We start from the raw sequence: 14,403 nt of genomic DNA on the forward strand, positions 1-14,403 counted from the left end.
TGTCATTTCACATTCACCAATTAGAACATAAAACCAGGTAACCTAGCCTGAAATAAGTCTGTGACACCTTTGTGTGGCATATTAGTCTTGGTGTATAACTTTGCTTTACTAACATACCACTTTTACCTATATGCTATGTAGATTCATGAAGTGTCTCAAATAACTTAATTTCCAGGACTTCCAAAACTGACCAATTTTTGTTGAAGGTTTGGCATGAGATGGCTCAGCTCCAATTTCCTCAGGATGCTCTGGTGAGAAGGTTCTATATAATTCTCTGTGTCGTGAAAGTCCAGAGGCCAAATATGAACTGTCAAGGACAAATATGCAGGCTTACATGCTGGCAGAGAGCAAGCATGTGTTAGAATTTAATAATTCCCAAGGTTCCAGCACCTTGGCTAGATGAATTCTTAAGGCTAAAATAGTCTCTAGGGGAATTGGAAGTAATGACAGCTATAGGAGTAACAGTAAAAAAGATATTTGGAAGATTTTATTTTTAGTGTGAATAAAATGAAGGTAAGGAAATAATTAGATGCTGGCAATGGTTCCACAGCTCACTCTGCTTGCCTGTCTCCAAAACTACAGACAACTGGAAGAAAAATAAACACTCAAGAAGGTTTTAGCCTCAGTAGCAGGATGAAGTATGGCCGTGCATGGCTCCTCCCTATGCCTCCCGCCCCTTGCCTTATATTTGCTGCACCAAGTTCATCACTCCCATCCCTCCTTACTCTTCACCTCCTACCCTTGTCCTCTCTGATGAAGCTGCTGGTTCTCTAACTGTAGCGTTAACAACTCTGTGACACCTTTGTGTGGCATATTAGCCTTGTTGTATAACTTGGAGGGCTTGTTAAAACAGAATTCTGGGTCTCACCCCGAAATTCTGATTTAGTAGGTCTAAGGTAGGGTCTGAAAATTTGCATTTCTAATGTGTTCTCAGGTGATTCTAGTGCAGGGCCCACATTTTGAGAACCATGGTTCCAGCTATATTGAAATTCTTTCGGTTACTAGAAAGTTCCACACTCTTTTATCTCTGCACTTGCACACGAGCACACATGAGAATAAAAGCTCTACAATCCTCTCATGCTCCCATCCCTTACTTCACCCTTCATCCCTACTATTTTTGGGGCTAAGTTTTTTTTCAACTTTAAAGGCCTCTTTAATATATCACTTCTTTTTGGAAGCTTTCCTTAATGCAAAGGTGTTTGGGTTTGTCTTCTTGTGCTCCCTGAAACATCGCACAAAACCCTGTATTGTAATCTTGTTTAATTTTCTGAACCTCTTACTAGTTTTTGGGAAAGCAGGGAATAAGTTTATCCTTTAAATCCCCAGTGCTTACCTCTATATCTGGCCCATTTATTAATATTTTTTGATTGAGTTAAGGATTGAATAAATAAACAATTAAACAATCTTTGCTCACTCTCATTTTCGCTGCTTCCTTTCAAGTGCCTTTCACTTTCTCATTATGTCAAATTTAGGAACAGATTTTATATCAAATTTATAAGTAAACTGTTCACTTCCAAGATTAACAACTTATGCAGCAATATTGAAAGCACTGACAATATCATTTCTTCTTTTCAAAATGCAAGTAGGAAGTGTGTATGAATGCAGGATATACGTATTATGTATATGTATGTATATCCATATATACATATGTATACTAACTTCAGGAAGTAATATTGCAATGTTTATTGTTTACAGAAATGCTAATAGTGAGTGCTAAAAAAAAATCATTTAGTCTGCTCTGGTTTTGTATCCAGAAAATATAAGGTAATTATTTAATTTGAAAATAACTGTAGTGCAATAGCATTTTTAAAGGATGCCGTTTTCCAAAAGTTTAAGAGAATATGAAATTCTGTTTGTTGTGAATCAGCTCTTTTATATCTTGTGGCAAGGTTGCCATAGTCTGCCACTTTGCCTGCCTTTACAGTACAGTAATGTGCTCACGCATGCCATGCTTAGGTTTGTGCACACACGGCTAAATCTTTTAAAGGGCGCCTGCTATTTTGCCGAGAATTGCTGTTAACTCAATTTAAATTCAGTGAACCACTGTTTCCCCTGAAAAAGCAAAGTGAAACACAGCTTAATTCTTCTACTTCTTAATTCTTCACATGGGCCTTAGTAGACCTGGCTGGGTTTATTTTATAAACATCTCTCCCTTCAGTATTGTGACTTCACAGTGAGATACAGCAAGAACAGACTCCTTGCATCGGGTTAATACAAATTTAAAAGATATTACATTAGATAATTTAAAATTATTTTATGCATACTGGTACTGTATAAATAAAAACTCACCCTATGTCTTTATGCTTTTACATAAGCAGATAATATTTAGTATTTATATATTTTATATAAAATACTTTTCACCTGACAGGTATTTTGATAACTTCTTCATTCAACTTTCAAATTTTTCAGCTCTGAAAATCGATGGATTACCACGTAGATAGAATTCAATGGGAAACAGGAAATAAAGCTAAAAAAGAAAACAAGGCCCCCCTGTGCTGTGTCATCCTGACAGTCCATAACTTCCCAAAGGACAATTTCATCCCAGTATCACGTGTTTCTATTCTTTCCCTGGAAAAATATATGTATCTCCACTAGCATCACTCTATAGTTAGCTGACACTCCCCTAATACTTTAAGACACTATTCCAGAAGTAACTACTCACCAACACAATACTCTTAATCCTGTCTTGAGTTTAGTTCATGATCATGCAACAGATGAGGGTGAGAGGGTAACCATAATTAAGAATCATACTAGCAGTTACAGAGTGGCTCCATATGGTTATATTAAGATATTAGGTTTTCTTTGCTTTGGCCTTGATGCTTTTCTAATAACTATAATACAGCATTAAAAAAAGCCACTTTAAAATATGTCAATAAAATTGATTTATATAGTCTAAAGAATGGCTCTAAATCTTCAAGTACTTTTATATAAGGAATATATGTTTTCCCTAAATTTGGAGCAATTCGAAATGTCTAAGAAACACTTTTGCTCTCCAGAGGAACTCATGGTTGTAAAGTCAGACAGCTTGACAGAAAACTTCAGGTAATTTATATGACAGCTGATAGAAAACAAGGAATTCTTATAGAGTCTCTAAATGTGGGTTAATAAGGAATTCTTATGAGTCTCTAAGTGTGGGTTAGTGATGAGTTTCTTAAAAACAGAGAACATAAGTCATTTATTTTTATTTTTTCCTCCAGCTTTACTGAGGTATAATTGACAAATAAAAATTATATATATATATATAACTTATATATATGTGTGTGTGTGTGTGTGTGTGTGTGTGTGTGTGTATTTATGGTATACAATATGATGTTTTGATATAAATATATATTGTTAAATAATTACTATAATCAAGCTAATTAACATAGTCAATATCTCATATATTTATTGTGTGGGTGTATGTGCGTGGTGAGAATAGTTAAAATCTACTCTGTAGGGAATGTAATCAGCAGTAATGTAATGGCTAGGTATAGAGCCAGAGGAGAGAAAGAGCAATTAGGGGGATCATATCATAAACTATATAAATGTCTAACCAATGTACTGTATACTTGAAACTAATAATAAAATAAAATTTATAAAAAGATCTACTCTGTTAGCCAATTTCAACTATACAATACAATATTAACTATAGCCACCATGCTGTAGTTTAGATCTACAGAATTTATTCATCCTGCAAACTGAAACTTTATACCCATTGACCAGAATTCAGCATACTGTTATTAATATATGCACAAACTAAAAAAATAAAAGATACTGAAAATATATAAGTAGAATAATAAAATATATGTTTTTTATTTGTTTGAACATTTGTTTGAAATGACAGATGTATGTTCATTGAATATTTACTGGTTAAAATTAATTCATTTGATAGTCATTGGATGCTTTCCATTGTCAGACATATGCAAAGCAATATAGGAGGTTCAAAAATGTAATAAGAAATGGTTCCTTATCTCAAAAAATTTCCAGTCAAGTGATAATGACTTACATCCCCCCAAATCATATTTTGTATATGGTGCTGTAGATTACTGACATAAAATAAACCTATATTCTGTTTTAAAAAATAGATACACTGCTGTTTGTTAGTTTCCTTTTAGATATGAGCCAAATTATAACACTGTACATTGATATGCACATTTTACAATTCTAAAGACCTGTTAATAGTTATGATTTTCCATTTAGCTCATTTAGCAAAGTTATGATTTTTAATATTTTTCCTATTAAGGCCTTCAGTCTCTTATAGTACATAGGCCTGGCTCCCATCATTTAAAATCTTTATTTGATCCAGGCAAAACTAAAGCAAAATATATATATATATTTTTGGTCAATTCGGGCTTTTTAAAATGAGGATTCCATTTTCTATGCTAATAGTTACTCTTCATCAAGTCCCTGAACATTCAAGGTAAATGTTATACTTGGTCTACTGTATATGCATTAATCCAGAAATCTGCATTAAAATACACATAGCTCTCTGAACAAGACGCATGGCAATTTGTAAATAATTATAGTCTGAAAATCTGTGTTTATATTCAAACACTCATTATTCTAAGAAGAAATGTAATAAATTAAAGGAGTGTGAAGGACTAGAAGTAAGAATTAAAAATAATCAAGAAAATCAGAAGTAATGGCCAAGGTGAATAAGAAATGTAAAAACAATGAATAGGTAGAAAGGGAACTCAGTCCTGGTTCCGACCACTGGTATGAAAAGGGCCTGAAGCCATAATGTCCTCCTTTCAACACTTACTAACTATAGGAAACTGACAAATTACTAAACTTTGCACTTCAGTTTTATGACACATAAAAAGTGTACCCACTTCAAAGATTGTTAAGTGCCTTAGTAACCATAAAGAATAGAATAGTGCTTGAATGATAGTTAGAACTTAATAAATGTTATCTATTGTTATGGAATCTCAATATTAAGAGTTAAATTAAACTTCTACACAACTTCCTAAGCAAAGCAGGGATTTCCTTTATGACATGTTGAGTAAATATCCAACTAGCTTCAGCACAAATTCTTATTATGAGGATCCTTCATTACCTCATAAGATAGGCCAATTTATATTCGAACAACCTAAACACTGGAAACATTTTCTTTCTTACTGATGTTTACATTTCGATAGCTATGGCTGCCAACATTGAAAGTGAGCTATTGATTAGAGATTATATCAAATCGAAGTCTTATGTACTAGAATTTGTCCTCTCTGGGTAGACTCATAAATATGAAATCTGTCTACTGCTTGATTAATTAACTTTTTTATTACTCCACCAGGGTCAGTTGGTCCTCTTTCTGCTTCATGCTTCACCATTAATAATAATCCTAAAATTTTTGGCTGCTGTTAATAATGATTCAACTAATTTCATCTTAAATAAGTGAAGCAGTACAGATTGTCCTTCAACAAATGGGCTGGATCAAACAAAACGGAGATTTAAAAAAAAGAAGTGTAAGGAAGAAAATACATTAAACAACAACAAAATGTCACTTAAAATTTAACAATTAATTTATAATTAAAATTGCATACATCATGTTTCTACATGACTCAAGCCAGTTACAACTTATTCCCTAAAATAAAGCAAGCAATATTGCTTATTTGTAACAAATAAAAATATTTGATTCTTTCTTTTTAGACCAATAGGCAACATGCTATTCATTCACATGTTTAGCCTTTTGAAAATTGTATGTTCTTTATTTATTTGATTAATGTATATTGGAAACTAATTATGTGCAAGAAACTTTAGAGACACGAAGATAATCAAGCTATAGTTGACCTCAAAGAGCTAAAAATTTAGTAAAAAACCAAGCACTTTCACAATAAAATATCATAGAGTCTGAGAAAAGAGTAGTGATTCCTTGCCAGACTGATCAAATTCACTTCAAGAGGGGCAGAATGTGAGCGGGACTAATCATTTGTGAAGTGGTAGGTTTCTAAATATTCCAGTTGAAAGTCATGAAAGAAGTTTAGGAATAAGATTAAAAATTTTTTTTTTCACATGAAGCCTCCATACATTTTCCCAGAGAATATAGTAACTAGAAATAGGACAGGAACAATGACAATTTGGATTAGATTGGAGGGAGACTTGAATATCTATTGTGAAGTGTACAAAGTAGAATATTAAAAAATCAGCTAAATGGGGGCCTAAACAATAGATTAAGAAAGAGAAACTAGAAATACAATCTATCACCTTAATTTTTAGGGTCATTTCCCATATATAAATTGTTAAGATTAATCAAATGCTTAAATATGAAACCATACTAAAAATAGCTAAATATTATTGGTTTTCAAAATAATGAAGTGATTAAATTCATTCATTTGTATCTACATCATTTTTTTTTTTGTACAAATGTGTAAGATGTGACATAAGATTCTATTTTTAAATACTGTGATTCAGTAATTTACAGTTTGGTTAGTTAATGTTGATTATGATGATTTTCATTTGGTTTTTTATTTTATGTGATATAAATCTAGTCCACAGTTACTACTTTTGGTAACTAATGTATTTAAAACTGTTCACAGATGTGGCTTTTGTGCTACAAATTGCTTTATGTAGCTTATAGGTGAAAACCTAAATTTACTTGTTAAAATTTGAGGTATATTCAATCTTTCAGAAAAAAGGAATACATTGCTTATATATTGGCAATATATTTCTCCAGGGTCATGTGGATAACCATTAAAGCAATGAAAAAAGTAAATTGCTAATTAGTATATGTAAAACTTCATTTTTCTTTCAAAAAATTGGCTTTAACCTATAGATTATTTCTTTTGATAGCTTCATAAGCTGATTTTCAGTACTTAAGTATAATGTTCAAGATGGCTGCAATCTAGCAGGAAATATTTTATTTTGGTTTTAAAAACACACACACAAAATTATTTTCTCTTATTCTAAGTATATTTGAATATTAAATAAATGGTGGTGGTATTTTAAATTAAAAGATGTTTGATTAATATTTAAATTATTTTTATCTCTCTTTTAAAATATGGGATGTAATTTTAACAGATTATAATTCAAAACTGAATCAAATATATTTTTTCGAACAGTTTATAAGTATATGGATGCTATTATTGGTTATGTAGGTAGTTTTTAATTTTAATTCTTTTCTTTTTCTCTATTGAAAAGAAGTATATTTTCTCCAATAATAAGCACAGAAATAACAAATACAGTGCAGTTAAAATTTCCTATTATTTCATTCATACAAGCCAAAAAACATACTTAACGTGTGTGTGTGTGTGTGCGTGCGTGTGTGTGTGTGTGTGTGTGTGTGTGTGTGTGTGATACTTTGGGACATAATATAAATTTTATGTTAATTCTGAGAACATTTTTATATTAGACAGCTTCTAACTAACACCCATCTTTGATCTATCTTTTTAGATCTACATAGAATATTTATATATTTTTATGTTCTTACTATTGATTCTGTAGTTTATTGTAATTTTGTTAATTTCTAAGAAAGTGGGGGGAATCAATTATAGTACCTAATAAAATATCCGGTACATAATAGGCACTTGGGGATTGCTGTTAGTGGACATAATATGTATCTATACACTCAGTCCAGCAAGAGATTAGCACAAATATGAAACACCAGTTAGCATTAAAACACAAAAGGAAAGTCGTTTGTGACTAAATATGAGTAAATACCTATCTATCTATCTATCTATCTATCTATCTATCTATCTATCTATTCTAATCTATCATCTATCATCTATCTATCTACCTACCGACCTATCTACCTATCTACCTACCTACCTCTATCTCCACGTATACTTAAATAATGAGAACGAGAGAGGAAACCAATGGCTCTAGTTAATGTGGCTCTTTTGATAATGTTAGCAATTATAATTAGTAACCTTTACAGTTGTTAGCCAGTTTCCACTAGCATATTCAGACTCTGAAAAAAAAAATCCAACTACTGGTCTGGAAGAGCCAGAGAGGTCACCACGATTGTTCTTCAGGTGTCACTATGTTTTAGAGCATAAGTAGTTGGTTAAGAACATCATAAATTTTAAAATAAATTATTTTATATTTCATATTATTGTCTTATTGGTTGTTAGCAAACTAAAAGTTAAAGAAAGTAAAATAGATATGGCTAAAGAGAATTAAATTGTAAATTATTTCATTTTGCTTATTTAAAAATATTTGACCCAGACCATCATATGAGAGAGTACCTAATCCCTCCTCCCCAACTCACTCCCCATCTCTATGCATACATATAAAGGTAAGTAAATAGAATACACAAGAGATAACAATAATAAAGTTGACATTACAATAGTTCAGGCATTACTTAAGAAATAAAAGCTATAAAAATTTAAAGATGAGCTAAGAGGGTTGAAGAGAAAAAGACTGATGCTATAAATTGGGATTCATATCATTATATTCTTGAATTTATAGTAAAGCTATCCATATCTTACTATGACATTATTCATTGAAATTCTCTTCTGGATATAAACAGCATGCTCTGAAACTGCAGTTTAAAGCTAACTAGATAAAAAATGATCCTTTAAATGACTTTCCCTTAGGCTATAAATTGACTTGGGAGCCATTTTGTGTACCCAAACTCCAGGTTTAGACAAACATATTTTTCAGATTTTTCTCAGACATTTTGCCTCTCAAGGGTCTAATAAAAGTCACTTTCATGACATTTACAAATCAGTAATTCAGAACGTAGCTCTTGCTGTCTGCTGTTGATATTCTAGAGTTCTAATCCTGCACCTTTACTCATTGGATATCAGATTTTGGTAAAGCTACTTAAGTTCTAAAAAGAGATATAATCTTGCCAGAATTATAATAATAATTTGTATATAAGTTACTCAGCATTGATTCTTATACCTGTTACTGGTCATGTTACTCTCTAATTAAAATCTTCCTATGGGTCCTTGACATCTCCATAAGGCCCAATATTCTTAATATGGCCAGAAGAGAGCCTTCATTTTGGTCTCTGTATAACCTTGCTTTTTAGCTCCTAACATTTTACCTTTCATGTCTCTTCACTGCAGTCACACCAAATTATTTGCTCTTCCTTAATTTTTCATGCTGTCTCAGGCCTTAGTGTTTTTGCTATTCCTTTATTATTCCACTTTCAAGAATGAGCCTCTACTCCTCATCCTAGAGAAACTTTTCATGAACCATTTGTGCTGAATTAGGGCCTCTTCTCTATGCTCTCATAGTACCTTTTGCATATCTTTATGATAGTAGTTGTCATCCAATGTTGTATTTTTTATTTAATTTTTTAATTTTCCTCCCACAAATCTAGACTATAAATTATGTGAGGATAAAGGTTGTAGCTATTATTAGTACTTTTATTCCCAGAACCTCTCTCAGACTATGGCACATGTTAAGTGTCCTATGCTTTTTTTGCCAAATAAATAAATATTGCACTGGGCCATTGGTGAGCATGGAACCCTTCTGCTAAGAAATTTCAAAGTAGTTTTCTTCTATATAACTTCTGAAAGAAGTCTAGTTCTGAAAGTATGAGTCGAAACTTAGAGTTGAAACCAAATCAAATTTTTCATATTTAGGTCAAAACGTATTGTTTTCTTACTAAACTAGATTGCCTTTTTAGAAGTCCTAGATGAACACAAATAACTTATCTAGATTTAGTGCTATAAGTTTGTCTGAGAGTGCATTTCTAACTTAATGATGTAATACTCAAATATCATATTTTTAAAAAGTTAGGTAAATTTCTTCATCTGTGAAATAAGGTAAGAGAACTGAGGTGCAGGTATGCAATAAATAGCCTTGACAATACAATGATGTGACTTTTCCCTGGACCACAGTTTCCTTTAATTGCATTTTTGGCTTTGTGACTAGGCTAAGTCTTGACATGTGGTCAGGAAGAAAATAGTCAACAGGATATAGCAGAAAAACTTTGAATGTTTTTATATTGTTTTTGATTGTGGAGTAATGTTTTGTTATAATTACACTATATTCCCAATAATTTCATCTCTCACTTAAGATAACTATAGTCTCCAGCAGGATTATAAATGACTATCGCTGATATTAAACATGTAGGTTCTAAATATTCTTTTTATTCATTAGTTTACTCTCTACCTAAACTGGGTTCTTTCTTAAATACATCAGTATTTTTTTCACTTTTTTGTTAGATATAGCTGTAATGAAAGAGTCTTTATGAATCAATATCGTTCATCGATGTAAAAATAAACAAAACACTCATTCCATCACAGAATCTGAAATTCAAATAGCTTTACTTTGAGGGAGTGATAAATAGAAGAACTATGGCTTATTTAGTGGTCTTACCATTAGCATTTATAATAACTCAAATGAAAGGACTTGGCAGGATGATATAGTTAATAGTAAAGACAATCCTTGAGTTTTAGCTTAGCTTCTTACCAGCTGCATGAATCTGGACAAATGACAACTTTTCTAGGCCTTTTTTTTCCTCATAAGTAAAATTAGGGAAATAATACTTGTCTCATTGAATGTTAAGAGGTTTAAATGAGATAATACATGCAAATACATTATTTCTGGCATTTATTAGAGGCTCAATAAATGCTAGCTTGCTAGCTGTCATTGCCATTATTCATACAGGGTTTTACAATAATTTTCTATCCTTGAATTTTTATATGAATATAGGTATTTTATCAACGATGGGAAGAGAATATCATTATGATTAACTATTTGGACATTTTTCTAATCATGAACATTTCAAAAGCCACCCATATTAGCCTTACAAAGATAACAGTAAGATGGATATGAAAGCCAAAACAGAATTCAATGGTAGAGCTGAGTTTAAAATAAATAAGGCATTTCAAAGCCTATATTACATTATGTCGAAACACTTCACTCCTTTAATCTCCCCTTTCAGCTTTCAGTGTGTTGAGGCGGTGGAATTAATTTGAGATTCTAATTAAGCCCATGCATCTATATTTAAACTTATAATGTACATTTCAGTGGAGTCTGTCTCCTGACCATTGTTTTTATGGATGCGACTGAAATAACAAGCCAAAGCTGTATAATTTTGAACTAGCTGCTAAAATCATTTGTTCATGACTTTATTTTCTTCCAAGTTTTCATTACTATCGTATTATGATGCCAACACTTGTGAACAATTAGGCTAACACCACTCACTGAGACTTTCTATGTTATAGCATAAATGATGAATTCTGCATAAAGAGATAAATTTGGGCCACATTACAATTATGGTAGTACAAGGCATTTTGGAACTATTTAATGATAATACCAAAATATTAACTGAAATGACTGCATGACTATTTACAAGAACAGAGTTCTGTTTGATAAGACTATTAAAAACTTGTGACATTAGACTTTTAACTATCAGGTCATTAGAATTTTAACTAACAAAATGATACTAAATTATCATCTTATTTTATATATTTATGTAAAACTTACTTTCATCTCCTGTTTCAAATTCAAACTTCTGACTGTAGCCACTGTATCCTGTTGTAGTCCTTACTCGGATATGAAATATGTACTTGGTCGCTGGCTTGAGACCTGTGATGATGACACTGGGGGCCTTGGATCTCGTGGAGGAATAGGTGAGCTGCTCATGTTCCTGGGGACAGAAAAGAAGAGAATGGAAATGAAGCAGTTATTCTGCTTTTTCCTAGAGACATTCCAAAATTAAGCTGAGGAGTTATGCTGAGAATATCAAAAGCATTGAGTAAAAGAGGAGTAAGCATGGTTTTCCATAATTTAGCATTTAGTTACTTATCATTAGGATGCATATGATATGGTATTGATTTGGAAATTTATTAAGAAAAATGATCGATCTTATATAAACTGCACTTGTATTTTTGGTGGTTTGGATTTCTGATCCAACTCTGAGGAAAGGTGGTGGTGTGAAAGCATGTTTACACAGAATGGCAGCTGCATCTTGAACAAAATGGGCAAATCATATCAGATCACACCACACCAGCAAAGAGCAAAGAGCAAGGGTGGGAGAATTCAAGGACCCGCTACTCACTTCTACCCGCAGGTAGTGCCAAAATGCCGGCGCTATCCGTGGGTAGACCTGTGGGTAAAAGGAAAAATAAATTAATTGGTTTTTAAAGTTTGAAACCTTTTAACCCAAATCAGTTGCTTTGTTCTGAAACTCAGTGATTCCTCTGTAGTAATAACGAGTCAACTGAATACATAAAACGATAAAAAATTTTCACTGGAGGGAGAATTGATTCCTCCCCCAGATACCACAGGTTGTATTTAAAGATGTACAAGTTACATAGTGCTTTTGAGGTATATTTAAAAATAGGGTGTCCATTAAGGAGGATCAAAGACAGAAAGGCATGAAGGACTTACCATGCCTGCGGAATCCAGAGATAGGACTGGAGGCTTGGTTTCCAGTCACCTGCAGTTAGCTGCCAAACCACCTCTCCTCACTAATGGGAAATGGATTTGCTGCAGGTAACTGAATGATCTAATCTGTCCTTGTCTTTTCAGCGGGCTCTCTTGCCTACCACCTTAAAACACGATTATTAATTTTACCTGTGCATGTAAGTGACTATAAATAATATGCTAATGATGTGACAAATTAAACCTAACAGTTTTTGTATAGTGTTATTGTTCGATAGCTTTATAATGTTATTTTAATAGGATATCTGCAAAATGTTGTATTTGTATGACCTCTTCTAAATTCATAGGTCCAATTAGGCCACAAAATCCTTAAGTTAATTAGCCACCATTCTTATTATAAATCTAAAGATGAGATTCTCAGGCATGAAAGTGACTCTCAAGGTCATTAATTGAATCACTCATTTTATGCTTAAATTCTACCTCTAATATTCCCATCAAGATTTTATTTAGTAAACGAAGGGGATTATATCAAACTAAAAAGCTTTTGCACAGCAAAAGAAATCGTCGATGAGTCAAAGAGGCAACCAACTAAATGGGAGAAGATATTCACAAACAAAGTCTCTGATAAGGGGCTAATATCCAAAATATGCAAAGAGCAAAACAACAATAAAAAACAAACAAACAATCCAATTAAAAAACAGGCAGAGGACCTAAACAGACACTTCTCCCTAGAAGACATACAAACGGCCAACAAACATATGAAAATATGCTCAATTTTACTAACCATTTGGAAAATATAAATCAAAACCACAATGAGATACATCTCACACCTGTTAGAATGGCTATCATCAACAGGATAAGTAACAAGTGCTGGAGAGGTTGTGGGGAAAAAGGAACCCTCATACACTGCTGGTGGGAATGTAAATTGGTACAGTCACTGTGGAAAACAGGATGGAGGCTCCTCAAAATCTAATAATAGAATTAACATATGACCCAGAAATCCCTCCTATGGGTATTTACCCCCAAAATTTGAAAACATTTATCCGTAAAGATATGTGCACCCCAATGTTCACAGCAGCATTATTCATGGTGGCCAAGACATGGAAACAACTGAAGTCTCCCTCGATAGATGATTGGATAAAGAAGATGTGATACATATAGATAATGGAATATTACTTAGCCATAAGGAAAGATGAAATACTACTAGTGACAATATGGATAAATCTTGAGATTATCATGCTAATTGAAATAAGTCAGACAGAAAAAGTTGTGAACTATATAATTTCACTTATATGTGGGATATGAAACTGAAAGCAAGAAACTAACAGGACAAACAAAGAGACTCATGAATATGGACAATAGTTTAGTGTTTACCAGAGGGAAGGGGGGAATAGGTGAGGTCGATGAGGGTAAAAGGTTACATATATGGGGATGGATGGAAATTTAACTTTGGGTGGTGAACACGCTATGCAATATACATATGATGTGTAATTGAATTGTATACTTGAAACCTATGTAATTTTATTAACAAATGTCACTCCAATAAATTCAATAATAATAAAAAAAGATTTTATTTAGCTTTTGTCTAAAAATCTGTGTTGTTCAGATCTTCCAAACTAACAAACGAAGTTATAAAAATCTTCACATATGTAAAATGTGTCAAACTGCATTTATTTGCTTGTGATGCTTTAAGATTTAAAACCATGAAAATTATTTCCCTTAAGCTACTTTTCGAGATAAAATCCTTATTTTTAAGATCATTTTTAAACTTTATGGATTTGTCAGAATTTTATATGCTACATGGTTATTCTGTGTCTAGCTGAAGAATTGAATTTACCACCTATACCACCAATAATAGAACTTTTTATTAAACATGAAATACAAAGAAAAGTGAATTAATAACAGCTAATTTTAAATTAAAAAGGCAAAACAAATAAATTTCAACTTATATTTATCTCTAAGTAGTTTTGAGATTAGAAAGTAAGGACTTCTCTAGCATAAAATCAAAGGAAATAAAGTCTATAACATCACTGATGGCTAAAAAAAAAAGAAAAAAAAGAGCTTTCTAAGATTGAGCCTTTATAATTAACACCCATGTTTGGGGGGCGGGGGCGGGAAGCATACTAGTAGAAAAGATGATATTGT

At 32.4% G+C, this 14,403-nt stretch overlaps 1 protein-coding gene across 1 annotated transcript in view; it reads right to left on the minus strand.

Moving 5' to 3' along the window:
- Positions 1 to 14,403, minus strand: part of EPHA6 (EPH receptor A6) — a 795,422-nt gene that overhangs the window by 259,572 nt on the left and 521,447 nt on the right. Inside the window, 2 exon segments of the mRNA XM_036218922.1 lie at positions 11,359 to 11,521; positions 11,933 to 11,980. Of these exon segments, the coding sequence (XP_036074815.1) occupies positions 11,359 to 11,521; positions 11,933 to 11,980 (211 nt within the window).

This window comes from Rousettus aegyptiacus, unplaced genomic scaffold (assembly GCF_014176215.1).
Source record: "Rousettus aegyptiacus isolate mRouAeg1 unplaced genomic scaffold, mRouAeg1.p scaffold_m13_p_4, whole genome shotgun sequence".
Classification (NCBI taxonomy): domain Eukaryota; kingdom Metazoa; phylum Chordata; class Mammalia; order Chiroptera; family Pteropodidae; genus Rousettus; species Rousettus aegyptiacus.